The sequence below is a fragment of the Carcharhinus amblyrhynchos genome, unplaced genomic scaffold, assembly GCF_965287045.1.
Source record: "Carcharhinus amblyrhynchos unplaced genomic scaffold, sCarAmb.v2.hapA scaffold_37, whole genome shotgun sequence".
NCBI classification, from domain to species: domain Eukaryota; kingdom Metazoa; phylum Chordata; class Chondrichthyes; order Carcharhiniformes; family Carcharhinidae; genus Carcharhinus; species Carcharhinus amblyrhynchos.
Window position 1 is genome coordinate 4,232,078 of NW_027649778.1, and position 27,437 is coordinate 4,259,514.

Consider the following 27,437-nt stretch of genomic DNA (forward strand, 5'->3'; position numbering starts at 1 on the left):
GACAAAAGTTTAAACTCAACCAGGGCAGTTTGGGGAATTTAGATCCAGTTAGTTAAATAAATCCTGAATAAAAGCCAGTCTCAGTAATGTTGACCATGTAACTGCCAGGTTGTCATTAAAAACCATCTGGTTCACTAGTTAAAATTTATTTATTAGTCTCAAGTAAGGCTTACATTAACACTGCAATGAAGTTAGTGTGAAAGTCCCCTAGTTGCCACGGTCTGGCGCCTGTTCGCCACAATGCACCCTAACCAGCACATCTTTCAGACTGTGGGAGGAAATCGGAGCACCTGGAGGAAACTCATGCAGACTCGGGGAGAACATGCAAACTCCACACAGACAGTGACCCAAGCCAGGAATCGAACTTGAGTCCCTGGCGCTGTGAGGCAACAGTGCTAACCACTGTGCTACTGTGTCACTCCCTAATGTCTTTTTGGGAGGAAAATCTGCCATATTCACCCATTCTGGCCCTTTTGATACTTCAAAACCACACCAATGTGGTTGACTCTCAACTGCCCTTGGAAATTGTCCAGAAAGCCCCTCAGTGGCCTCCACCTTCTCAACGCCAATAGGAATGGGTAAGAAATGCTGACATTTCCAGTGACATATTTTAAAAGATGATTTACAGTAACCAAATAAATCCAATCCAAGTTTCATTGTATTCCTAGAATTTAATCATATTTTAGGGATTCCACTTGCTGTTTCATGAAAAGACAAAGCACCTGATTATAATCCTGCACAAGTACGCTTCAAACATACCTTTTCTGTCAAATAAGAAAGTAGAGTCTATGTAATCTCTACAGTGCAGGAGGCCAGTTGGCCCATTCAGTCTACACTGACTCTCCACAAACTCTCCACAAGAGCATCTTAACCAGGCCCACACATCCCACCCTATCGCTGTAACCCCACGTATTTACTCTGCTAATCCCCTAACCTACACATCTCGGGACACTAAGGACAATTTAGTATGACCAATTGACCTAACCTATACATTTTTGGACTCTAAGGGACAATTTAGCATGACCAATCCCCCTAACCTACACATCTCAGGACACTAAGGGATGATTTAGCATGACTAATCCCCCTAACTTATACATCTTTGGACACTAAGGAGCAATTTAGCATGGCCAATCCATCTAACCTGCACATCTTTGGATACTAAGAGACAATTTAGCATGGGCAATCCATCTATCCTGCACATCTTTGGACTGTGGGAAGAAACCGGAGCACCTGGAGGAAACCCACACGGACATGGAGAGGATATGCAAACTCCATACAGTCACCCGAGACTGAAATTGAACTCGGGACCCTGGCACTGTGAAGCAGCAGTGCTAACCCACTGGTCTGTTTATCCTAGTGATTTGTGGTGTTACATGACGAACTTCAGAAGGTTGAGGGTGAAGCACTGGAGTGGTTCAGATAGTGGGCGGAATTTTACCGGCATGTCCACCCGAGGTTCGTTATGATCCCATGCAAGGCAAACAGAGAATGCCATTCTCCGAGCCTTGCCTGCCCCCAGAATCTAGGCAGGCGTGCCAGTAAAATTCCCACTAATGTGTCTATGTAGCTGGTTTGTGGAGTTATCCAGACACAGAGAAAGAGAGGGCAACAACAGAAAATTGAAATTTCAACTTATAATGTTTAGATTTTGACTTAATTTTTACACAAACAATAACGAGTTACACGCATAGTTTTTTTTAAGCCGGAAAATATAATTTACTATCTTACAGGGGATAGGTAAGATGTTCTTACCGGGAGTCGATGTGGACTTAATGGGCTGAATGGCCTCCTTCTGCACCATAGGGACTCAAAATGAACACATCTCATTCAAATAACATCATGAACAACTTCAATCTCCTGCTTTGGGTCTCTGGAGTAGGATCTGAGAAAGTGCTTCCGAGTTACAGCTGACACTGAAATCTGGAGCTCACTCTGCCAAACGCTGCTGAGACCGGCAGCTTTGTGTGGAGCAAGGGTTTAGTAGGATGGGGAGGGAGATAGATTTAAGGAGCGTGATCGAATGGAGTGGCAGGATGGTTTTACTGGCTGGATGATTGCCTGTTCCCAATTACTGTCCCTGGTTACTCTGCTGCTGGGTTTAAAAGCAAAATCCTGCGGATGCTGGAATCTGAATCATAAACAGAAAATGCTGGAAAATCTCAGCAGGTCAGACAGCGTCTATGGGGAGGAAACAGATCCAATGTTTCCAGTCTGGGTGACCCTTCATCGGAGCTAAGATTTTCCAGCACTTCCCGTTTTTGTTCCCTGTTGCTGGGACCTGGTCTGGTTTGCTAGGGTCTGGCTGGTTGCCAAGCTCACTGACATGATTGCTTGAATCATTGGTCTGTTTGTCAGACCGTGGTTGTTAGGGACTGGTTACTAGGGTCGGGTCTGGTCACTAGGGTCTGGTCTGGTTACTAGGGTCTGGTTACTAGGGTTTAGTTGCTCAGGCCTGGCTACTTAGGACTGGTTACTTGAGTCTGGTTGCTAGGGCCTGGTCTGGTTGCTAGGATATGGTAGCTTGGGTCTGGTTACTAGCGTTTGGTTGTTAGAGCCTGGTTACTAGGGTCTGGTTGCTAGGGTTTGGTTGCTAGGGCCTGTTTATTCAGCCTGATTGCTAGGGTCTGATTACTAAGGTCTGGTTGTTGGGTCCGTCTATCTGCTAAAGTATGGTTATTAAGGTCCAGTTGTTAGGTTCCGGTTGCTAGGGGCTGGTTGCTAGGTTCCCGTTGCCAGGTTGGGTCGCTCCCTTCCGGTCGGGCTCCCGGACATGACATCAGGCGCTCCGCGGAGCCGCGGCCAAGATGGTGTCGGTGACACTGGGTGAGTTGGTGAAAGGCGGCTGCGGGGCCTCGGGGGGAGAGGGAGAGAGCCCGGGGCGGCTCAGGGCTCAGACCCGATGGGGTTGGGCTTCTGCGCCCGGGGCTGGAGGGCGCTGGGGTGAGGGCCCGCGGCCGGAGCCTGAGGGCCTGTGAGGGGTGGGGGGGAAGCGGCCTCCCCGTCGCGAATTCCGGGCCCTCTCCCCCCGCCGGGGAGCCCCAGGCCCTCTCCCCCCGCCGGGGAGCCCCAGGCCCTCTCCCCCCGCCGGGGAGCCCCAGGCCCTCTCCCCCCGCCGGGGAGCCCCAGGCCCTCTCCCCCCGCCGGGGAGCCCCAGGCCCTCTCCCCCCGCCGGGGAGCCCCAGGCCCTCTCCCCCCGCCGGGGAGCCCCAGGCCCTCTCCCCCCGCCGGGGAGCCCCAGGCTGTGCTTGAATCTCAGGCTGGGAGTGAATTCCAGCTGGACATCCAGCAGCTGCTGCTGACACACAGGCACTATTCCTGGATCCTGAGTCAGAGCAGCATCCCATTCCAGCCCAATCCCCCACACAGCTTCCCAGCACAGCACTAAAGGAGTGCCGCGCTGTCAGAGGGCGAGCGGTGAGGGAGCGCCGCGCTGTCAGAGGGCGAGCGGTGAGGGAGCGCCGCGCTGTCAGAGGGCGAGCGGTGAGGGAGCGCCGCGCTGTCAGAGGGCGAGCGGTGAGGGAGCGCCGCGCTGTCAGAGGGCGAGCGGTGAGGGAGCGCCGCGCTGTCAGAGGGCGAGCGGTGAGGGAGCGTCGCGCTGTCAGAGGGCGAGCGGTGAGGGAGCGCCGCGCTGTCAGAGGGCGAGCGGTGAGGGAGCGCCGCGCTGTCAGAGGGCGAGCGGTGAGGGAGCGCCGCGCTGTCAGAGGGCGAGCGGTGAGGGAGCGCCGCGCTGTCAGAGGGCGAGCGGTGAGGGAGCGCCGCGCTGTCAGAGGGCGAGCGGTGAGGGAGCGCCGCGCTGTCAGAGGGCGAGCGGTGAGGGAGCGCCGCGCTGTCAGAGGGCGAGCGGTGAGGGAGCGCCGCGCTGTCAGAGGGCGAGCGGTGAGGGAGCGCCGCGCTGTCAGAGGGCGAGCGGTGAGGGAGCGCCGCGCTGTCAGAGGGCGAGCGGTGAGGGAGCGCTACTTGTTAAGCCAAGGTGTTGCCTGTCCACTCCAGTGGATCTAAAAGTGGCATATTTTGAGGAGGAGCAGGGAATTATACCTGCTGTCCTGCCCAATATTTATCCCACAATCAACTCCTCTCAACCCCATGATTAACTGGGCTGTAAAGCACTAAGGGACAACTCATGATCCAATATTATTTAAACATGTACATTGTTTTTACATTCGGAACCTCTGTCAGTGGGTTGTAAGAGCTAGCATGGTGGCACAGTGGTTCGCACTGCTGCCTCACATCTCCAGGGACCAGGGTTCAATTCTGGCCTTGGGTGGGTGACTGCGTGCAGTTTGTATGCTCTCTCTGTGTTTGTGTGAGTTTCCTCCTTACATTCGGAAGATGTGCGGGTTAGGTTGATTGGTCATGGTAAATGTTGCAATTACGGAGATAGGGTGAAAGAGAGTGCTTGGATAAATTACCCTGACAGAGACGTGGTGTAGGTGAGCTGAATGGCCTCTTCTGTATTGTAGGGATTACTCTGAGAGTCAGAAGATCTTGTGTTAAAAGCAGTGCTAACCACTGTGCTGCCAGTTCCCATTAGTTCCCAATCCTATCTTGCCCTCATCAGGACAAATGCAAGAATACCAAATTTCAACCAATCACAATGATCTCTCCAGAGGAGAAACAGGCACTGATTGGTTGACTGTAGGGTGCAGCATGGTGGCACAGTGGTTAGCACTGCTGCCTCATAGCGCCAGGGACCCTGGTTCGATTCGTAGTTTGGGTCACTGTCTGTGCGGAGTCTGCACGTTCTCCTCATGTCTGCATGGATTTCCTCCAGGTGCTCTGGTTTCCTCCCACAGTCTAAAAGATATGCTGGTTAGATGGATTGGCCACGCTAAATTCCCCCTCAGTGTACCTGAACAGGTGCCACAATGTGGCGACCAGGGAATTTTCACAGTAATTCCATTGCAGTGTTAATGTAAGCCTACTTGTGAAACTAATAAACTATAATGTTGCCCAAAATATACAGTTTAGGGGGTTTAGTAGGGTTATAGGGATAGGATTGTGGGTAAGCGGGGGAGATGGGCAGGGGCAGGGGGATTAGTAAGGTTATAGGGATAGGATTGTGGCGCGGGGGAGAATGAATAACGTGCTTCGTCAGAGAATTGTGCAGATGTGATGGGCTGAATGGCTGCCTCCTGCATTGTAGGGATTCTATTTTGTCTTGGCAGTAGCCCTGGGCTCTCTGAGCTCATGGGTAAGTTTGTGCCCAACTGTAGCCAGCAATTGTGAAAATAAATTCCTCTAGTTCCTAGCGCTTGTTTCAAAGTGAGTACGTTTACTGATTGGCAATAGACATCGGTTACTAACAGGGAGGTTGTTAGCAGTTGTCAAACTGACAGCATGTTTGTATAGCAGAAGCTTAGCAAGTTTTTAATTAAGCAAGCAGTTCCACTTACCTGGCAGATAAAGGGTGAATAACATAGAGGGAAGGCATTCTACTTTAAACATAGTATTTATAGCTATAGAGATCTCTTATAGAGGGAGAGTGGAGGGCAGCAGAAAGAGGGATCAACCTTGGAGTAGTTGGCTGATGGCCTTCACAGAGCAGTTGCAAACGAGCTACAATGGATGCATGTAGATGGTGTGAGACAGATGAGTGGTATACCGTGATGGCATATCTAGAAGTTGTTGCTGGAAGGGGCAGCACAGTAGTTAGCACTGTTGCCTCACAGCGCCAGGGACCCAGGTCACTGTCTGTGCAGAGTCTGCATGTTCTCCCCCGTCTGCGTGGGTTTCCTCTGGGTGCTTCAGTTTCCTCCCACGCTCCACAAATGTGCAGGTGGATTGGCTATGATAAATTGTCCATTAGTGTCAAGGCTACTAGCAGGGTAAATATGTGGGGTTACAGGGATAGGGCATGGGTAGGATTGTTATCAGTGCAGGCTAGAAGGGCTGAATGGCCTCTTTGTGCTCTGTAGGAATTCTATGATTTTATGCCACAAGTAAAGAGAGAGAGAGAGAAAAATATTAGTTGCAGCATGGAAGTAGTATTTTGATCACTGGTCCATATTGGTGGTTTTGCTATACACGAGTTTTCCCCCACCCCTACTTCATCTCATATCAATATACCCTATTCCTTTTCCCCCTCACATGCTCATCCAGCTTATCCTTATATTGATTTGATTTATTATTCTTACATGTATTAGAATACAATGAAATGTATTCTTTCTTGCGTGCTATACAGACAAAACATACCTTTCATAGAGAAGGAAAGGACAGAGTGCAGAATATAGTGTTTCAGTCATAGCTAGGATGTAGAGAAAGATCAACATAATGCGAGGTAGGTCCATTCAAAAGTCTGACAGCAGCAGGGAAGAAGCTGTTCTTGAGTCGTTGTTACGTAATCTCAGACTTTTGTATCTTTTTCCTGATGGAAGAAGTTGGAAGAGAGTATGTCCGGGGTGTGTGGGGTCGTTGATTATACTGGCTGCTTTCTAGGGCAGCAGGAAGTGTAGACAGAATCAGTGAATGGGAGGCTGGTTTGCGTGATGGATTGGGCTACATTCACGACTTTTGTAGTTCCTTGCGGCCTTGGACAGAGCAGGGGTCATACCAAACTCTGATACACCTAGAAACAATGCTTTCTGTGGTGTGTCTGTAAACGTTAGTGACAGTCGTAGCTGACATGTCAAATTTCCTTAGTCTTCTGAGAAAGTAGAGGTGTTGGTGGGCTCTCTTAATGAGAGTGTCGACATGGGAGGACCAGGACAGGTTGTTGGTGATCTAGACATCAAAAACTTGAAGCTGTTGTCTCTTTCTACTTTGTCCCCGTTGATTAGACAGCGGGATGTTTTTTTTGACTTCTGGAAGTGTAAATGACAATATTCTTTGTTTTGTTGACATTGAGGGAGAGATTATTGTTGCTGCACCAGTTCACCAGATTCTCTATCTCATTCCTGTACTCTGTCACCTCCGCTCCATATGGCAGTGAGTTCCACATTCTGCCCACAATCTGAGTAAAAGATTGCTTCTGAATTTCCTGTTGGATTTGTTTGTGACTATCTTCTATTTATGGCCATTCGTTTTGGATTCTCCCACAAGTGGAAATGCCTTCTCTACCTACCCTGTCAAACTTCTTCATAATCTTATATAAAAATAATGAGGGGTATAGATGAGGTAGATAGTCAACATCTTTTCCCAAAGGGAGTCTAAAACCAGAGGGCATAGGTTTAAGGTGAGAGAGGAGAGATACAAAAGGGTCCACGGGGCAATTTTTTTCACACAGAGGGTGGTGAGCGTCTGGAACAAGCTGCTTGAGGCAGTAGTAGAGGCAGGTACAATTTTGTCTTTTTTAAAAGCGTTTAGACAGTTACACGGATAAGATGGGTATAGAGGGATATGGGCCAAATCCAAGCAATTGGGAATAGTTCAGCGGTAAGGACTGGACGGCACGGATAAGAATAGAATAAAATTCCTATGTTCGGCCATCGAGCCTACACCGACCACAGTTCCACCCAAGCCTTATTCCCATAACCCCATGTATTTATCCCACTAATCCCCTGACGCTTGGGTCAATTTAGTATGGCCAATCCACCTAACCCGCACACCTTTGGACTGCAGGAGGAAACCAGAGCACCCGGAGGAAACCTATGCAGACGTGGGGAGAATGTGCAAACTCCACACAGACAGTGACCTGAGGCTGGAATTGAACCCAGTTCCCTGGCACTGTGAGGTGGTAGTGCTGACCACTGTGCCACCGCATCACCCCAAACTTTGCTGATCAGTACGGGGATCGAACCTGCCACCTTGGCGTTAGCACCATGCTTTAACCATTTGAGCTAATTGACCACAGCAAGTTGAGCCAAAAGGCCTGTTTCCATGCTGTAAACCTCAATGACCTTGATTTAGGACATCTTGCACCCTTTTTTCTGGAGAAAAAGAGCCTAGCGTTCAATCTTTCCTGATTTTTGCAGCTGCTCTGTCTCTGGTATTAGTCCTAAATGAGTTTCTTTACTTCGATCACGCGGTGTGGACATCGCTGACGAGCCAGTCTTCGCTAACTGTGCCTAACAGTCTTGGAGCGAGTGATTGTGAAGCCCTCCCTTAAACCTCCATGGTCTGTGCAGTGAAGGAGTTCCCACACTGCTGTTGCCAGAATTTTGACTCAGCGGTGCCAAAGGCACATCAGAATGTATCCCAAGTCAGCATGGTGTCACCATACATCTGCTGTCCCTTGTCACTCTTGGTAGCAGAGATTGTGGGGCTGTCGAAGGAGCCTTGGTGGGTTGTAACAGTGTATCCTGTGTTGGTACGTAGTAGTGTAGCAACTGTAGGAGTGAGCGTTTAATGTGAGGGCTAGTTTTTAAAACATTTTTAAGAATCTATTGATTTGCAGTGATGTGTTAATGATGTTGAAAAGGAATCTATCTCGAGCATGCAGACTATTCTGTAGTCCGTGCTCTCAGTTATGTGGACAGTACTATTTTGGTCTCGGTTTGTCTTTGAGCCCCAGTTGTCCCTTTGACCTTCAGTTACTAAATGTCCAAGATCATGCTGTTGATTACGTCACAGTTGCTGAAATTGAGAAACCATCCTCTCGAAAGCACATGACAAATCCTGGTGTTAACTCAGATAGCAAAGGTTGTGTGGGGGTAGAGGCTTCCCTTGTCGCGTTACTGCTGCATAACTAAGATTGTCCCGCTAAATAAATATTTCTCCTGAGGAAAGCTTGGACAAACTAGTCTTGTACCCGCCGAAGTTTAGAAGCATGAAAGGGATCTTGATTGAAACGTAAGATCCTATGGGATAGATAGGCAGAACATAGGAGGAGGCCATTTGGCCCTTCAAGCCACGCTGCTATTCATCACGATCATGGCTGATCATCCAATAGCCTAATCCTCTTTTCTCCCCATAACCTTTGATCCCATTCACCTCAAGCACTATATCCAAACGCCTCTTGAATGCATTCAATGTTTTGGCATCAACTACTCCTGTGGTAATGAATTTCACAGGCTCACCACTCTTGTTTTGATTTGATTTATTATTGTCACGTATATCAACATACAGTGAAAAGAAGTGCGCTATACAGACAAAGCATACCGTTCATAGTGAAGAAAAGGAGAGAGTGCAGAATGTAGTGTTACAGTCATAGCTAGGGCATAGAGAAAGATCAACTTAATGCAAGGTAGGTCCATTCAAAAGTCTAACAGCAGCAGGGAAGAAGTGTTCTTGAGTCGGTTGGTACGTGACCTCAGACTTTTATGTCTTTTTCCTGATGGAAGAAGGTGGAAGAGAGAATGTCCTGGGTGCGTGGGGTCCTTAATTATGCTGGCTGCTTTACTGAAGCAACGGGAAATGTAGACAGAATCAATGGATGGGAGACTGGCTTGCGTGATTGATTGGGCTACTGTTTGTAGTTTCTTGCAGTCTTGGGCAGAGCAAGTAGCCATACCAAGCTATGATACAACCAGAAAGAATGCTTTCTATGGTGCATCTGTAAAAGGATGGATGGATGTGGAAAGGACGCTTCCTCTTGTGGGAGAACCTAGCACTATGCGTTAGTGTTTAAAAACAAGGGGGTTGCCCATTTAAAAAATGAGATTTTTTGAGAGTTGTGTCTTTGAATGTTTTAAAGCAGAGCTAGATAGATTCTTGATAAGCAAGGGAGTGAAAGATTATTGGAGCGAATGTGGTTACAATCAGATCAGCAATGATCGCATAGAATGGTGTAGCAGGCTTGAGGGCCGAATGGCTGATTTTTAATTCGTATGTTCATTTGCTAAAACAGATCAAGTTTTGGTTAGAAATCATAAAATCCCTACAGTGCAGAAGGAGGCCATTCGGCCCATCAAGTCTGCGCCTACCATCATCCCACCCCAGGCCCTGTTCCCACAACTCCACACATTTACCGTGCTAATCCCTGTAACCTACACATCCCGGGACACTAAGGGGTAATTTACCACGACCAATCAATCTAACCCAGACATCTTTGGAGCGTGGGAGGAAACCGGAGCACCCGGAGGAAACCCACAGAGGGGAGAACATGCAAACACCACTCAGACAATATTGTAATTCTTTTTCCACAGTTTTTGTTGCTAATTGCTATGTGGCATATATATTTGCAATGTATTAATGATCTCCTTCGCACTCTTGTTGCCTAAATAGCATGGATTGTTTGGAAGTGCACTGGCTATGTCGTCTTGCTCAGCAAGGGAGGGAGGGGCGATTAAACAAAAAACAGTTTGAATTTCCTTTCACCCACCTCATGCCTGACACACCTCAGTCACGTGGAGTTCCAGAATCATACTGAGCCCTGACTTTGCTATGGGAGCTGCAATTCTTCTTAGATGGAGCTCCCCACTCTGACTCTAAACGTACAATGATATTTGTTTTCTAGGGATGGACAGGGGTTCCACCTCTTACTGACAGATGCTGCCTTTCAAGAATGCGATTGAACTGAGAGTAGGAATCAGCCTCATTGTCCATCTCTAGGCCTGTTATTATTAGGTTTACAAGTTTGTTTCTTGTCTGAGTGACTGAAGCTGGGCACTCGTCAATGCTGTACAGCTTCAGATTTAAATGCTGCCTTGCTTTGTTAATTGTCACTCTGTAATGACTGGCTATGGTCAGTACTGAGTCCACTATATTCGCAGATCTCTCTCCAGCCCTTGCACTGGCTAGTGGAACCATATAATCCCTACAGTGCAGGAGGGGGTTGCACCAGCTTAGTCACCCAAGGCCGGAATTGAACTCGGGTCCCTGGCACCATGAGGCAGCAGTGCCACTGTGCATGCTCAGAAAGAGACCTTCCAGCCCACCAACTCTCCAAAAGAACAGCCCACCCAGGCCCCCCTCTGGCAGCAACTGGTTAGAGTGGTTTTAGCCTGGTTGTGTATAGGATAACTGTCCTCTTTAAGGGAAATGATCTGTGTTGACACATTTTAGAGACTGAAACGTTTTTCTGTTTTGCAGCGACATCGGAGTGGATTCAGTTTTTTAAAGATGCCGGAATTCCAGCAGGACCAGCTGTTAACTATGCTGTTAGCTTTGTGGACAACAGGTAAGTTTCTTAACCCTTGTGCAATTAGGCTACCCGGACAGTTTTCTCTATTCTATAAAGTTTAGCTGTATAAATGTAGTGCTTTTGATTCTATTTGCGATTTTGTCAAACTGTCCCCATGCTATTCAGATGTAGGCATGTGTCGGGAGATATCGAAGAAGCTGAGGCCAAACTTCTCCCTAGAGTCTCTACAGTACAGAATGAGGCTAGTCGACCCATCGAGTCTGCACCAAATCTACTGCAGAGTATTTTAACCCAGAGCCACCCCACCCTACCCCTGTAACCCCACACATTAATCCCGCTAACCCCCTAACCAACAGATGTTGGGATACTAAGGGGCAATTTAGCATGGCCAGTCCACCTAACCTGCACACCTTTGGAGTGTGGGAGGAAACCGGAGTACCCAGAGGAAACCCACGCAGACACAGGAGAATGTACAAACTTCTCTTTTTCTGAAGCTGTCATCATTTGATCTCTCAGTACTTTTGAAGCAGATCTAATTAAGATGAGCAATGGATGCCTCCTTTTCTCAAGTAAAATTGCAGAACAGAATCTGCTCTGATGCAAGAAACTATGGTCGTGAAAGTAGCCCAATCCGTTGAGCAAACCAGCCTCCCACACTTGCTGCTGCCTTGGAAAAGCAGCCAGCATAATTAAGAATCCCATTGTATCTTGTCCATCCATCTCAACGTTATGGCTGCCAGTGTTTTAAATTCGCTCTTCACGAATGCAGTCGTAGAGTAACAAGCCTACCTTCAGTCCATGCAGGATAGCAATTTAAAAATACCATTGGGCTGGTCTGAGTGAGAGGTGAGGTCAGTCAGAACAAATGACAGCTCCCACACTGAACACTGCCTGTGGAGACCACTTATGTTTTACTACCAAGGCAGCAAGGAAAAGCAAGGGGGTGGCACAGTACTGCCTTGGCACTGCTGCCTCACAGCGCCAGGGTCCCAGGTTCAATTCCAGCTTCAGGTCACTGTCTGAATGGAGTTTGCAGTTTCTTCCCGTGTCTGCATGGGTTTACTCTGGGTGCTCTGGTTTCCTCCCACAGTCCAAAGATGTGTGGGTTAGGTGGATTGGCCATGTTAAATTGACACTAGTGTCAGGGGATTAGCGGGGTAAATGCGTGGAGTTACGGGAATAGTGCCTGGGTGGTATTGTGGTTGGTACAGACTTGATGGGCCGAATGGCCTCCATCTGTACTGTAGGGATTCTATGATCTTGCTTCCCACAATTTAAACAAAATCTGAATTTGTTCATGGATAATGCTGTGTAAATTCCACACAGACTGTCACTTAAGGCTGGGATGGAACCCAGATCCCTGGTGCTGTGATGCAGCACAGTGGTTAGCACTGCTGCCTCACAGCACCAGGTTCAATTCCAGCCTCGGGTCACTGTCTGTGTGGAGTTCGCACAGTCTCCCCGTGTCTGTGTGGGTTTCCTTTGGGTGCTCCGGTTTCCTCCCACACTCTAAACATGTGCAGTAGATTGGCCATGATAAGTTGCCCCTTGATGTCCCAAGGTGTGTAGGTTAAGGAGATTAGTGGGGTAAATACGTGGGGTTATGTGGATAGGACCTGGGTAAGTTGTTGTGTCGGAGAGTCGGTACAGACCCAATGGGCTGAATGGCCACCTCCTGCACTGTAGGGATTCTATGATCTAAGCGCTGCTTTTCTGATGCAGTCCGTTGATGCATCAGCCTTTTCAAATTGCAGTATGCGACATCTGGTAAAAAGTGGTTACGAATCTCCAGTGCTAACTATGTGGTAATGTACAGACACAGGGTATGGATGAAAAATTTAGGAGTTACAGATAATTGCTTTCACCTCACAAGCATCAGTTCCTATAATTGCCTCCTTCATAAAGCTAAATTTAGCCTGCACTTAAAAAATGTGTTGCTGCTGGCAGATGATCTAATATATTCCTGCTGTGAGCTTCTGCCAGTGATTCCTTACTGAAAAACCCTCAAGGTATGCATACCTCGCATCAAAGATTTCCATGTTTGAGCCCCAACTGTTGTTTCATTAATATCATCCAGAGATTGATATGAGCAAATCACTTTATTTTGGTGCTAGATCATGGTGGGATCTTGCGTGTGTTGTGGCCATGAACCTGTATCCTACTTCTCTGCAAAACAAAACCTGTGATTTGGTTTATTATTGTCACATGTACTGGGATTCAGTGAAAAGTACTGTTTTTTGCACACGATACAGACAAAGCATATCGTCCATAGAGAAGGAAAGGAGAAAGTGCAGAATGTAGTGTTATAATCATAGCTAGGGTGCAGAGAAAGATCAGCTTAATATTATGGAAACCACCCATCTAAATTCGTCACACTGCAATTACATCCATTAGCTCCATCCCTCAGCCAGCAGAGATGCTTCAATGCTGATCCTACTAGTGAAAAGTATTGTTTTTTGCTTATTATACAGACAAAGCATACCGTTCATAGAGAAAGAAAAGAGACAGTGAAGAATGTAGTGTTACAGTCATAAGCTAGGGTATAAACATGAAGTTGATGCGAGCGAGGTCCATTCAAAAGTCTGACGGCAGCAGGAGAGAAGCTGTTCTTGAGTCGGTCGGTACATGACCTCAGAGAGAATGTCCGGGGCGTTTGAGAGTCCACGATTATGCTGGCTGCTTTTCCGAAGCAGTGGGAAGTGTAGACAGAGTCAATGGATGGGAGGCTGGTTTGCACAATGGACTGGGATTCGTTCACAAACCTTTGTAGTTTTTTGTGGTCTCGATCAGAGCAGATTTTGTCACTCTTGTTTCCAATTGAGAGAAGAAGCTGCTTGTTGCTCATTCTAATTAAATAAGCTTCAAAAGTAGCTGAGAGATCAAATGATGACAGAAAGAAAGCTGCTTCTTCGATCCCTCCCCCATCCCCCAACTACGATCCCCTCATGATCCAGGGATCCAGTCATTTTGAAATCTTGAGTGCCTGCCAAGTTAAATCCTAAGTTGTATAAACCTACACTACATTCTTTTCCAGATTTGATACCAGCCTCGGATCACTGTCTGTGTAGATGTTTTCCCTGTGGGTTTCCCCCAGATGCTCTGATTTCCTTCCACAATTCGAAAGACACGCAGGTTAGATAGATTGGCCATGCTAAATTGCCCCTTAGTGTCAGGGACACAAGCTCGGATAAATGCATGGGATTGTGGGGATAGGGCCTGGGTGGGATTGTTGTTGGTGCAGGCTCAGTGGGCCGAAATGGCCTCCTGGACACTAGTGATTCTATGCGAGTTTCCAAGCTATTCAGTTAACAGCAGTGGTAGGAATAGGAGGAGTTCATTTAGCCCCCCAGGCCACCCCTCCATCATCCAGAGAAGATCATGGCTTATTTGCAGCCTAACTCCATATATCCTTGCATTTGTCCCATTTCCCTTAATACCTTTGGTTAGTAACAGTCTGTCGATCTCTGCTTTCAAATTGCAATCACTTTAGAATTAATTGCTGCATGCGGGAGACAGTTCCAACCTTCTGGCACACTGGATAAAGACAAAATACTGCGGGTGCTGGAATCTGGAACAAAAACAGAAATTGCTGGAAAATCTCGCCAGGTCTGACAGCATCCGTGGAGAGAGAATAGAGCCAACATTTCGCGTCTGGATGACCTTTCGTCAGAGTTGGACATCCAGACTTGAAACATTGGCTCTGTTCTCACTCCACAGATGCTGTCAGACCTGCTGAGATTTTCCAGCAATTTCTATTTTTGCTTTTGGCACCCTTTGTGTATAGAAATGTTTGCCAGCTTCATTGTTGGAAGATCTGGCTGTAATATTTAGACTCTGCCCCTTCGTTCTAGAATTCCAGCCAGGGAAAGTAGTTTCTCTCTTTCTGCCCTCTTTACCTTGAAAACTGACCCATTCACCCATAAACCTTCTAAACTCCAGTAGTTAACAGCCTAGTTTGTGTAATTGTGCCTCATAATTTAACCCTTAGAGCTCAGATACCATTCAAATACATTCTTTCCAAGGCCAATATTTCCAGCATTTATATGGATTTATATTTCCCCATCTCAGACATCACACCAGTGCGCCAAGCACTTCCTAAATTGGATAGAGCGCAGGTTGGGAAGCTTCCTCTATCCCCCAAGTCCATCACGCAAACCAGCCTCCCATCCATTGACCCCGTCTACACTTCCCTCTGCCTCAGAAAAGCGGTCAGCATAATTAAGGGCCCTACAAACCCTGGGCATTCTTTCTTCCACCTTCTTCCATCAAGAAAACAATACAAAACTCTGAGGTCACGTACCGACTGACTCAAGAACAGCTTCTTTACTGTTGCCATTCGAGCATCAGTGGGTGGCATGGTAGCATAGTGGTTAGCACTGCTGCTTCACAGTGCCAGGGACCTGGGTTCAATTCCCGACTTGGATCACGTCTGTATGGAGTTTGCATGTTCTCCCCGTGTCTGTGTGGGTTTCCTCGGTGTTCTGGTTTCCTCCCACATTCTGAAAGACATGCTAATTAGGTGCATTGACCTGAACAGGCACCAGACTCTGGCGACTAGGGGAATTTCACAGTAACTTCTTTGCAGTGTTCATGTAAGCCTTACTTGTGACTAACAAATAAAACTTTTAACTTTAAACTTTTTTTGAATGGACCCACTTTGCACTAAGCTGATCTTTCTCTACACCCTAGCTATGACTGTCACACTACATTCTGCACTCTCTCCTTTCCTCCTCTATGAATGGTACTGTTTGCCTGTACAGTGTGCAAGAAACAGTACTTTTCACTGTATACTAATACATGTGATAATAAATCAAATCAAACCAAATCCAAATATTTCCTGCTACACCAGTGGGACATCTTGGTTTCCACTCCAATTTGCGTTGACTTTTCTGTTGAGCCATGAAGGTCTCGAGCACAGAAGGAGAGCGTTTACCCTGTTATGTTCTCTCCTTGTGCAATTCAAAACTGATCCCTTTCCATTGCAGTGAATCTTTCATTGCTTCAAATATTTTATTAATCTTCCCTTAAAAGTGCATTGATCTCTGCTCTGATCTTGTTCTGTGACCAGACATTCCATTGTGTAACAGTCTCTCTGCAGACATTTCCTGTTCTGTCCCCATTCTCTGGGGGCATTCTAATAGTGCCTCTGAGTTAACTAACAGATGGCTTCATGGATTTAATTACTGGGGGCGTCCTGTGATTATAAAAACTGTCTTGTTCAATGAAGAAGATGTTGAACTCATTAATTAGCCAACAATGCTGCACAAGAAAACAATTTCCACCTCTAAGTAGGCTAGAGATACATAGAATCATAGTCTCTACAGTGCAGAAGGGGGCCATTTAGCCCATTGAGTCTGCACCGACCACAATCCCACCCAGGCCCCATCCCCATAACCCCATGCATTTACCCTAGCTAATCCCGCTGACACTAAGCAGCAATTTAGCATGGCCAATCCACCTAACCTGCACATCTTTGGACTGTGGGAGGAAACCAGAGCACCTGGAGGAAACTCACACAGAGACGGGGAGAATGTGCAGACACCACACACAGTGACTCAATCTGGGAATTGAACCCGGGTCCCTGGCACTGTGAGGCCACAGTGCTAACCACTGTGCCACCATGCTGCCCACAGAAATGTAGAAAATAGGAGTGGGAGGAGTCCATTCGGCCCTTCAAGTCAGTCCTGCCATTCATTCTGATCATGGCTGGTCATCAAATTCAATATCCTGATTCCTGCCTCCCCTCATATTCCTTTAGCCCTAAGAACCATAATTTCTTCTTGAAATCACACATTTTGGGCTTGGTTATTTTCTGTGGTAGTGGATCCCACAGATTCACTACCCTCTGGGTGAAGAAATACCACAATCTGTCTTTAAATTCCTCAAATGTTATCTGATCTAATGAGAAATGATTTTAGCAGCCTTCGCTGTTAAACTGCTTCAACTTGTTGGAGAGCCCATACATCTGGGCTCCAAATGTTTGAATACCAGTAGTGTGGAGAAGAAAACCAGTGTTCTTTGGAAAACTAACAGGTACAAATAGCAATTTTCACAAACAAAGCCTCAAACTGGTGGTGAAAGGCAGGCTAAATTCACACCACATTAACATCATTTTTGCTTATTGATAGGTAGCTGCTTTCCTTGCTATGGGCATCATGGAAGTAAGAAATGGGAGCATGTTTAGGCCACGTGGTCCCTAAGCCCGTTCCACTATTCAGTAAGATCATGGCTGAGTTTCCAACTCAACACCACTTTCCGCCCCATATCCATTGTTCCCCTTATTGTCCAACAAAAATATTCTCAGACTGAACATTCATAGCAGTCTGGGGAGACGATTCCAAAGATCTACAACTATCTAAGTGAAGAAATTTCTCCTCCTCCTCCTCAGTCCTATTGTGGCTGACCTCTTATCATGTGACTATGACCCCATGTTCCAGATACTGACTGGACTAAACAACCCCTCAGCAATTTTCTTCTTCATTCGTGGGACACGAGCACTGTTGGCTGGGTCAGCATTTATTGCCCATCCCTAGTTGCCCCTTGAGAAGGTGGTGATGAGCAGCCTTCTTGAATCGCCTCAGTCCTTGTGTTAAGGATTGACCCACAATACCATTAGGGAGGGAATTCCAAGATTTTGACCCAGTGACGGTGAAGGAATGGCGATATATTTCCAAGTCAGGATGGTGATTGGATTGGAGGGGAACTTGCAGGTGGTGGTGTTCCCATGTATCTGCTGCCCTTGTCCTTCTAGACGGAAATGGTCATGGTTTTGGAAGTTGCTGTCTAAGAATCTTTGAATTTCTGCATGATTTATGTTAAGCCCTCCTAAGAATGTTGCACATTTTGATCAATTCTCATTCTTCTACAGGCCAGTGATTATGGCCACATTCTATGCAATCCCTCTTCATAGAGAACCCACTCATCTGAGAAAGATATTGAGTGTGGCGACTAGGGGATTTTCACAGTAACTTCATTGCAGTGTTAATGCAAGCCTACTTCTGACACTAATAATAAATACACTTAAAACATGGGTATGTGGCTAAATTTGACGCAGCATCCCAGAGGTGAGAAAGGTATGTTTAACCTACTGCCCCTCACAATTCCTGACAGCTGCATCAGTTGTCATGCAAGGCATTTCACAGTAATCTGTCTTTGTTCTTGCAGGATACAGAAGAATATGCTTATGGACCTCACCAAAGATATCATGAACGAACTGGGCATCTCTGTCGTTGGGGATATTATTGCCATTCTCAAACATGCCAAAGTGGTGTACAAGCAGGTGAGGACTGGTAAAATTATTCCCTTAAAGCTAAACGGTGGAACTGATTCTCTTACTTCAGTATTTCACAATTGTTGTTCACAGAATCCCTACAGTGCAGAAGAGTTCCATCAAGTCTTTGTCATCTCTCTGACAGAGAATCTTACCCAGGCCCTATCCACGTAATCCACTCATTTAGCATGGCCAATCCCCCAAACTACACACCTTTTGGACACCAATGGGCAATTTAGCATGGCCGATCCACCTAACCTACACATCTTGGGACACTAAGGGGCAATTTAGCATGGCCAATCCACCTAATCTGCACATCTTTGGAATGTGGGAGGAGACCCACGCAGACACTGAAGAATTTGCAGATTCCACATGGACTGTCACCTGAGGCCGGAACTGAACCTGGGTCTCTGGTGCTGTGAGGCAGCAGTGCTAACCACTGTGCCACCTATTTGTGTTTACAGTGATAGGAAACAGTTTAAGTGACTCGAATCCCCAAGTGTCTCCCTTTCACGAATGGAAAGCTTGAGGTGCATTTTATTTGACATTACATGCTATCCCATATAATCTGTTTCACTGCATTTCCTTGCTAATAGTCACAAATAGCACAAAATGTTAGCATGTTAAATAATGAGGCTGAATAACTGTTTTATGCTTCTTTCAGCACTCAACATTTAGCCTTTCAGTTTCTGTTCTATCTCAGTTGTTATTTGCTATTCAACCTGCATTAGGCAATAAAAAAAATAATGTTTTGAACTAACTCCCTTTGGTGAGTTAATCTGTATGTAGCTTTATACGTTTCCCAAATTATTTGGCAGGTATCATTGCTACCGTTTATCTGTCTCAGAATTAAATTTAACTTTGTTTATTGGTGTCACAAATGGGCTTACATTAACACCGCAATGAAACCACTGTGAAAATCCCTTGGTCACCACACTCCGGTGCCTGTTCAGGTACAGAATTTAGCACAGCCAATGCACCCTAACCAGCACTTTGGACTGTGGGAGGAAACCGGAGCACCCGGAAAAACCTGTGCAGACTCCGCACAGACAATGACCCAAGCCGAGAATCAAACCCAAGTCCCTGGTGCAGTGAGGCAGCAGTGCCAACCACTGTCTCATCCAATTGAGGGGTTGAATGAGGTTCAGTAAGGAAGTTAATAGTGAAGAATTCTCTAAGTGTGATCTCTAGATAGCAAAATCAATCCATAAGATCATTGTTTTTATGGAATTCTTTCTTTGTGGTAAACAAAAATGGGACAATTCATACCAACTGGGTTTTCCTTATCTGGTGGACTAACATCTGGAACAGTTGGGGAGATGGAGGATTTAGTTCAAAGGTGCAGATGCTGGAAATCTGAAATCAAAACAGAGACTTTTGGAGAGATTTAGCTGGTCAGCCAGCGCCCTGTGGATAGAGAAACAAAGCAAACATTTCAGGTCGATAAACTTTCATCAGAAGTGGGAAAAGTTAAAAATGTAACAGGTTTGAAGCAAATGAAAGGTGGACAGAGTAGCAGCAGCACTAGAGTAAGATCTGTCAGAGGACAGGTAAGATCAAATAACAAAAGATTGGTGATGTGAGGCTGGAGGGAGTGGTAATGAAACATTCAAAAAAACAGGAGATGTGTCCAGAAGATGTGTAATGTAGTTGACTGTTCATTGACTCGGTAAAAGAGGAATCTGGAGCCAGTCTTTCCTCAACATCGGTTTATTCACAAAACTCAGTGGACCCAAGCACAGACTGCCTTTACCTTCCGCTAACACACAGGTGGAAACCTGTTCACAAAATCTCGACAGTGCAGAAGGAGGACATTGGGCCCATCGAGTCTGCACTGACGACAATCCCATTCAGGTCCGACGACAATCCCATTCAGGTCCTAAGACAAAAGCAAAATACTGCGGATGCTGGAATCTAAAACAAAAACAGAAAATCTCAGCAGATCTGACAGCATCTGTGGGGAGAGAGAATAGAACCAATGTTTCATGTCTGGATGCCCTTTGTCCCTCTGAAGGATCATCCAGACTCAAAATGTTGGCTCTATTCTCTACCCACAGATGCTGTCAGACCTGCTGAGATTTTCCAGCATTTTTTATTTTTGTTCCATCCAGGCCTTACACCCTAACCCCACATATTTACCCCGCTAATTCCCCTGACACTTAAGGGTTAATTTAGCATGGCCAATGCACCAAACCACATCTTTCAGACTGTGGGAGGAAACCGGAGCACCCAGAGGAAACCCACGCAGACATGGGGAGAAAGTGCAAACTCCACACAGAGTGACCTGAGGCTGGGATTGAACATAAGAACATAAGAACATAAGAACATAAGAACATAAGAACATAAGAACATAAGAACATAAGAAATAGGAGCAGGAGTAGGCCATCTGGCCCTTCGAGCCTGCCCCGCCATTCAATAAGATCATGGCTGATCTGTCGTGGCTCAGTTCCACTTTCCCGCCCTCTCCCCATAACCCTTAATCCCCTCTCTTATCAAAAACCCATCAACCCGCTTCTTAAAAATATTTAGCGAGGCAGCCTCCACCACTTCAACGGGCAGAGAATTCCAGAGATTCACCACCCTTTGAGTGAAGAAGTTCCTCCTCAACTCCGTTCTGAACCGCCCCCCCTTTATCTTGAGGCTGTGCCCCCTAGTCCTACTGTCTTTTTTGAGCGGGAAGAGTCTTTCCACCTCTATCCTATCCATCCCATTCATCATCTTATACGTCTCAATGAGATCTCCCCTCATTCTTCTAAACTCTAACGAGTACAAGCCTAGTTTATTCAGCCTCTCCTCATAGCTCAACCCCCTCAACTCCGGTATCAGCCTAGTAAACCTCCTCTGCACTCCCTCCAGGGCCAAAATATCCTTGCGCAGGTGCGGCGCCCAAAACTGCACACAGTACTCCAGCTGCGGCCTCACCAATGCCCTATACAGCTGCAGCAAGACCTCCCTACTTTTATATTCAATCCCCCTCGCTATGAAGGCCAGCATCCCATTCGCCTTCCTGACCACCTGCTGCACTTGCAGGCTGGGTTTTTGCGACTCATGCACAAGGACCCCGAGGTCCCTCTGCACCGTCGCCTGCTGCAGTTTTTCGCCACGTAAGTAATAGTCCTTCCTACCATTCTTCCTACCAAAGTGGACCACCTCACACTTGCCAACATTAAATTCCATTTGCCATTTCCTGGCCCATTCGCCCAGCCTATCTAGATCCTTCTGCAGACTCTCCACACCCTCCGCACAATTTGCCTTTCCCCCAATCTTGGTGTCATCAGCAAATTTCGACACCCTACACTCGGTTCCCTCCTCCAGATCATCTATATAAATGGTAAATAGCTGAGGCCCCAGCACCGACCCCTGGGGCACCCCACTAGTCACCAACCGCCAATCCGAATAGCACCCATTGACCCCCACTCTCTGCCTCCTATTTGACAACCAATCCTCTATCCACGCTAACACCCTACCCCCAACTCCATGTCCTCTGACCTTCTGCAGTAACCTCTTGTGAGGTACCTTATCAAACGCCTTCTGAAAATCCAGAAAGACCACATCCACCGGCTCTCCTCTATCCACCGCCCTAGACACATCCTCATAGAACCTGGGACCCTGGCGCTGTGAGGCAGCAGTGCTAACCCACTGTGCCACCCTGCTGCCCATGCTCTATTGAATATGAAGGCTGATGAGGTGGACAGTGAGGACAAGGGAACCCTATCATAGTTCTGGGAATGGGAGGAGGGTTGAGAGCAGAAGTGTGGGAAATGGCCCAGGCATGTTCGAGGACCCTATCGACCATTGCAGTGCAAGATTCCTAGGCTAGGGAAACAATAATTATTGTGAGTTGTTTGGCTGTGTCTTTGTGTAAGATCAGTGCAGTATCCAATTTGTTCTTTACTGAGGCCATGGGCGTAAACAGAGTAACATAAATTGATTAACAAGTACATTCAGCAGTAACCCATTTAATTAACCTGTATACTGAGGTGGTGACAAAGTTACAAGAGTTGTCAAACTCAATGAATAAAGCAGGATTTTTTAGAGAGAGTTCTTAAAAGCTGCAAAATTTATACAGGATCCAATTTTCACAAGGCAACTTGGTTTACCTAAGATCTGAAGGCAAAAAAGACTCAACTCCTGCAGGTTTAGACATTGTAAATTCTACCCTGTGGCCAATTACACATCCACTTCAAACTAGGTCGCACAAGAAATCTAACACGGCATCCAGAGGAGTGGCTGCAGCGCTTTGCAGTTGTTCAGTGCCAACGTGTAGCACACAGTTACCCTAACAAAGGTATGCTGCATTGTATTAAAATAGTTACAGTGCTGTGAGTTTGTTGACCCTGTGTTGGCAGCAGCTCAGAACGTCTCTTTAAATTTAGAAACCTTTGTTGAAGTGCCAAGGTCCATAACACCACCAAGATTGAAGAGCTTTGCGAGAGGGAAAGCAAAATAACTGGAGAAGTAATGGTTGGGCAGCACAGAGCGTGATTGTTCTGGTGGCCAGCTGGTTATTGACACTGACCTAAATAGCGTGGACTTAGAGAGCACTTTCACAGGCTGGTTTACCACCTGAAAATAAGCCCTGAATTTTTAGCAATAACTTTTAGGGAACATATTATGCAGCTTTGGTGCAATCATACCTGGGGCACAGTGTAAGGGGTATGCTTCTCTTATAAGGAGTGGGTAGTATAGTGGTTAGCATTGCTGCCTCACAGTGCCAGAGACCCAGGTTCAATTCCAGCCTCAGTTTACTGCCTGTATGGAGTTTGCACGTTCTCCCCCTGTCTGCGTGGGTTTCCTCTGGGTGCTCCAGTTTCCTCCCACACTCCAAAGATGTGCAGGTTAGGTTGATTGGCCATGTGAAATTGCCCCTTAGTGTCAGGGGACTAGCAGGTTAACGCGTGGAGTTACGGGGAATAGGGCCTGGGTGGGATTGTGGTCAGTGCATGCTCGATGAACTGAATGGCCTCCTGCACTGTAGGGATTCTATGAATGCAACAAAAAGCAATAAGTAATCTCACAACAGCAGCTTAAAATTCCAACAGGTTTATCTGATAGCACGAGCTTTCATGGAGCAGCATTCTGAAAGCTCGTGCTACCAGATAAACCTGTTGGACTTTATCCTGGTGTTGTGAGACTACTTGCTGTGCCCATCCCTGTCCGACGTCAGCAACTCCACATCATGGCTACCACAAATAAAGAGCAAGATTGATTCTTGGAGTGAGCATCTCTCTCAGAGAGAATAAAGAGATCATAGAATCATTGAATCCCTACAGTGCAGGAGGCGGCCCATCAGGTCTGCACCAACTCTCCGACAGAGCATCCCACCCAGGTCCTATCCCCATAACCCCTCCCCTGTATTTAACCCACTAATCCCCCTATACCATACATCTTGAGACACTAAGGGGCAATTTAGCATGGCCAATGTGGGAGGAAACTGGAGTGCCCGGAGGAAACACACACATCGTATCCCTCCTGTCACTTGCAGCATCCAGGCTGATTTTCTCAAATCAGTGAGTGAATCTGGGATCTTGCTGATTTGTACTGCTCAGTATAACACCCGCTGCATTTAACGACTGAGTCACTGGGGCAGTTTAAGCAAAACCATTGAATTATCCTTACTTGTGTAAACAGTAAAGAGAGTGTGTAATTAAATGGCAATCAGGAAGTAAGGAGTTTCTGTACAATCATGAATTGTGCCTTTTTGCTGATGATTTAGGAAAAACATGTTGTTTTACTGTTGCTTAGAAGATAGTAGTTCTCAGATAATTGTACAATCCCTACGGTGCAGAAGAAGGCCATTCAGCCTATGGAGCCTACTCCGACAACAATCCTACCCAGACCCTATCCCTGTAACCCCACGTATTTACCCTGTCACTCTCCCTGACCTTAAGGAACAATTTAACACGGCCAATCTACCTAACCTGCACACCTTTGATGTGTGGGACTGGGTGCTCTAGCTTCCTCCCACAGTTCAAAGACTAGGTTGATTGGCCATGATAAATTGCCCCTTAATGTCAGGTGGATTATGAGGGTAAATACATAGGTTGCGGGGATAGAACTTGGGTGGGATTATTGTTGATGCAGGCTCAATGGGCCAAATGGCCTCCTGTATTGTAGATTCTTTGAAACCAGAGCACCCAGAGGAAACCCATGCAGACACGGGGAGAATGTGCAAACTCCACACGAACAGTCACCCAAGGTCAGAATCGAACCCGGGTCCCTGACACTGTGAAGCAGCAGTGCTAACCACTGTGCCACCAATACGTTAAGAAGTCTCATGACACCAGTTTAAAGTTCAACAGACTTATTTGGTAAGCACAAGCTTTCAGAGTGTTGCTCCTTCAGATGACTGAAGAAGGAGCGACACTCCGAAAGCTTGTGCGACCGAATAATCCTGTTGGACTTTAACTTGGTGTTGTGAGACTTCTTACTGTGCTTACCCCAGTCCAATGCTGGCATCTCCGCATCATGGCCACCGATACATTGCAGAGGCTCATGTCAATAACCAGGCGCTAGAGATTTGAGATGCAAAAGCAAAATAGTGCGCAAGCCAGGAATTTGAAATAAAACAAGCGAGGTGCTGGAAATCCTGCGCCAGTAGAAAGTCTGACAACACCAGGTTTCAGTCCAACCGATTTATTTGATAGTAAACTCACTAGCTTTCGGGTTAGCCCCTTCGTCAGGTGAATGGGATCCTGCACCAGTCAGGCAACATCTCTGAGAGAAACAGGGTTACGGTTTCCAGGTTGCAGAACTTCCAACAAGTCCGCCAAAAGTCATCAACCTGTCACGTTTTGCTCTCTTTATCCCTCCACAGATTTCAGGTGATTGGCAAGAAAGATAAAGGCAACTTGAGGGAAAGCTATTCTATCCAATCAGTGGGTTAGGGTTTGAAACACAAAGCCCGATAGAGTGGTGGGCATGGATGAAATAATAGCCTTCGGAATGGAACTGGATAAATACTTGAAGAAGAAAAAAATCAGGGGTATGAGAAAAGGGCTGGGGAGTGGGACTAACTGGATTGCTTCCTGCAAGAACCGGCACAGACTTGATGGACCTCCTGTACTGCACTGTTCCGTGTTTTCCTGCTCTCTGTATCACCGCATACTGAAGCACCCAACCCTCGGTGTTCGATTTTCCCTGTGACACAAATTTTACTGATTACTTCCTCTTGAAATTGTTGTCACAATTATAGTTACAGGTGTTTTGAACCCGGTGATATCTTTTAGAAATGTTGAATTTATTACCATACCTATCCCTTTCACTACTGAAGTACCATTGAAAGCATTCTCATATTATCTTCTGTCTTCACTTGTCTCCCTAAACCCCAGTCATTTTATGACGACTGGTGAAACGTCTTATCACATGCAGCACTGTGCCCTTTCTTAAACTGAACCTACTTCTTCTAGGAACTCGCTAAGGTGGCCACTGAATCTATAAGCACCAGTCACGGAAATGTGCAATTCGAGTTAAAGAGAACAGCCAACTCGCGTAAGTAAGCCACTTTTGCGGATTTATTCTGTAAAGTGGTGGATAACTTTCAAAACTTTTTGCTGTGTGCTGACGTAGTCGATTTGTCACAACTCATTCCAAGTGCTTTTCTTTTAACTATTTGTCTGTATAAGCTTGTAGCCTTAATGGTTCCTGTGCTGTGTATCCCACGCTGCAGTTAGTCTGTAGTTGCCGAGTGCAACACTTGGCCATCAGCAGAGAGCTGTCTAGGTGAGTTTCAGTGCACATCGCATCCCCAGTAAATGTAAGAGTTCTGAGAGCAGCCCTGAGCTCATGCTGCAGCGTTGAGTACAACTTGGGCATGAAGAGTTTCTTGAGGTAGATTGAAAGGGAAATGTCTCGTGCTTCTGTTCTGAAGTATTCCACAGCTAATCAGTTACTTTCAAGGTATTGTCACTCTTAAAATAAAGGAGCGCAGCGTCTCTTTCGCACATCAGAGTTGTTCCAATCCTTGGCCACACCTGGAGATGAGGGGGTATCTGGTTAGGGTCCTATAACATTTTGTTTAAATAGGTCGGATTAAAAACAACTGCTTTTGGAATAAAGCTACAAGATTCCAGAGATTTTGAACAAACAAAAATAAAATTTACTCTACAGCCTCAAAGGTAAAACTATTTACAAGATATTTCTCATACTCTTAATAGAGGTTAGGAATACTGCGATGAGTAACTCACCACCTGTTTCCCCAGAGCCTGTCCACCATCTGCAAGGCACAAGTCAGGAGTGTGATGGAATACTTCCCACTTGCCTGGATAGGTGCAGCTCCAACAGGACTCAAGGAACTTAACACCATCCAGGACAGAGCTGCCCTGCTTGATTGGCACCACATTCACTCCCTCTAATACCCACGAACAGTCCCACCACTACTGACACTCAGTAGCAGCAGTGTGTACTATCCACAAGCTGCAAGATGCACTGCAGCAACTCACCAAAGATCTCTAGACAGCATCTTCCAAACCCATGACCACTTCCATCTAGAAGGACAAGGGCAGCAGATACATGGGAACACCACCACCTACAAGTTCCCCTCCAAGACACTCACCATCCTGATTTGGAAATGTATCGCTGTTCCTTCGTAGTCGCTGGGCCAAATTCCTGGAATTCCCTCCTTAATGGCATTGTGGGTCAACCCATAGCACATGGACTGCAGTGATTTAAGAAGGCAGCTCGCCACCCCTTTCTCAAGGGCAATAAATGCTGGCCAGCCGTCAATGCCTACGTCCCACGAATTAATTTTTAAAAAATTCAGAATCAACTTGAGTCACGTGTAAATTAATAGGCAAACTGGGGTCAAACACATCACGCTGCATAACAATGTGCACCTCCTGCGTGTAGTTTGGGTTACAGTATCTCTCGGTCTGTATGCGATTCACTGTGTGATGGCTGTGGGTGGCACAGCTCTGTTGGTTTGGGATGTGAATGTTGCTGTTTGCTGTGGGACCACTTTGGATCACTCACACACATTTGTGGTGGACACAGGGTGATTTGCCAGAAGTATCTCCAAACACGCAGCAGCACTGACATTGAGAACCAGACATTCAGCTAAATCACAGCGAGTCATTGAGTTTATGGGGTTGTTGAGGAATACTTCAAGTACGTACATCAATGAAAAACACAGGTTTTTATTCTTCACCATGTTATTGGAGTGCTTATAAGCCAGGATGTTCGGGGCTTTTTCCTATGAAACAAGCCAGA

The 27,437-nt window shown here is 46.5% G+C and overlaps 1 protein-coding gene across 5 annotated transcripts in view; it reads left to right on the top strand.

Moving 5' to 3' along the window:
* Nucleotides 1–2,763: 2,763 nt before the first annotated feature.
* cunh19orf47 (chromosome unknown C19orf47 homolog) overlaps nt 2,764–27,437 on the top strand; it is a 41,086-nt gene continuing 16,412 nt past the window's right edge. For 4 of the 5 annotated variants that reach the window (XM_080218265.1, XM_080218267.1, XM_080218268.1 and 1 more), the window contains exons 1-4: nt 2,764–2,823; nt 10,909–10,996; nt 18,125–18,239; nt 25,640–25,721. In XM_080218265.1, coding sequence (XP_080074391.1) covers nt 2,805–2,823; nt 10,909–10,996; nt 18,125–18,239; nt 25,640–25,721 — 304 coding nt within the window. In that variant the 5' untranslated portion in view covers nt 2,764–2,804. Of the gene's footprint in view, nt 2,824–4,251; nt 4,304–10,908; nt 10,997–18,124; nt 18,240–25,639; nt 25,722–27,437 lie in introns of those variants that run through there. The other variant, XM_080218266.1, reaches the window with a different exon arrangement.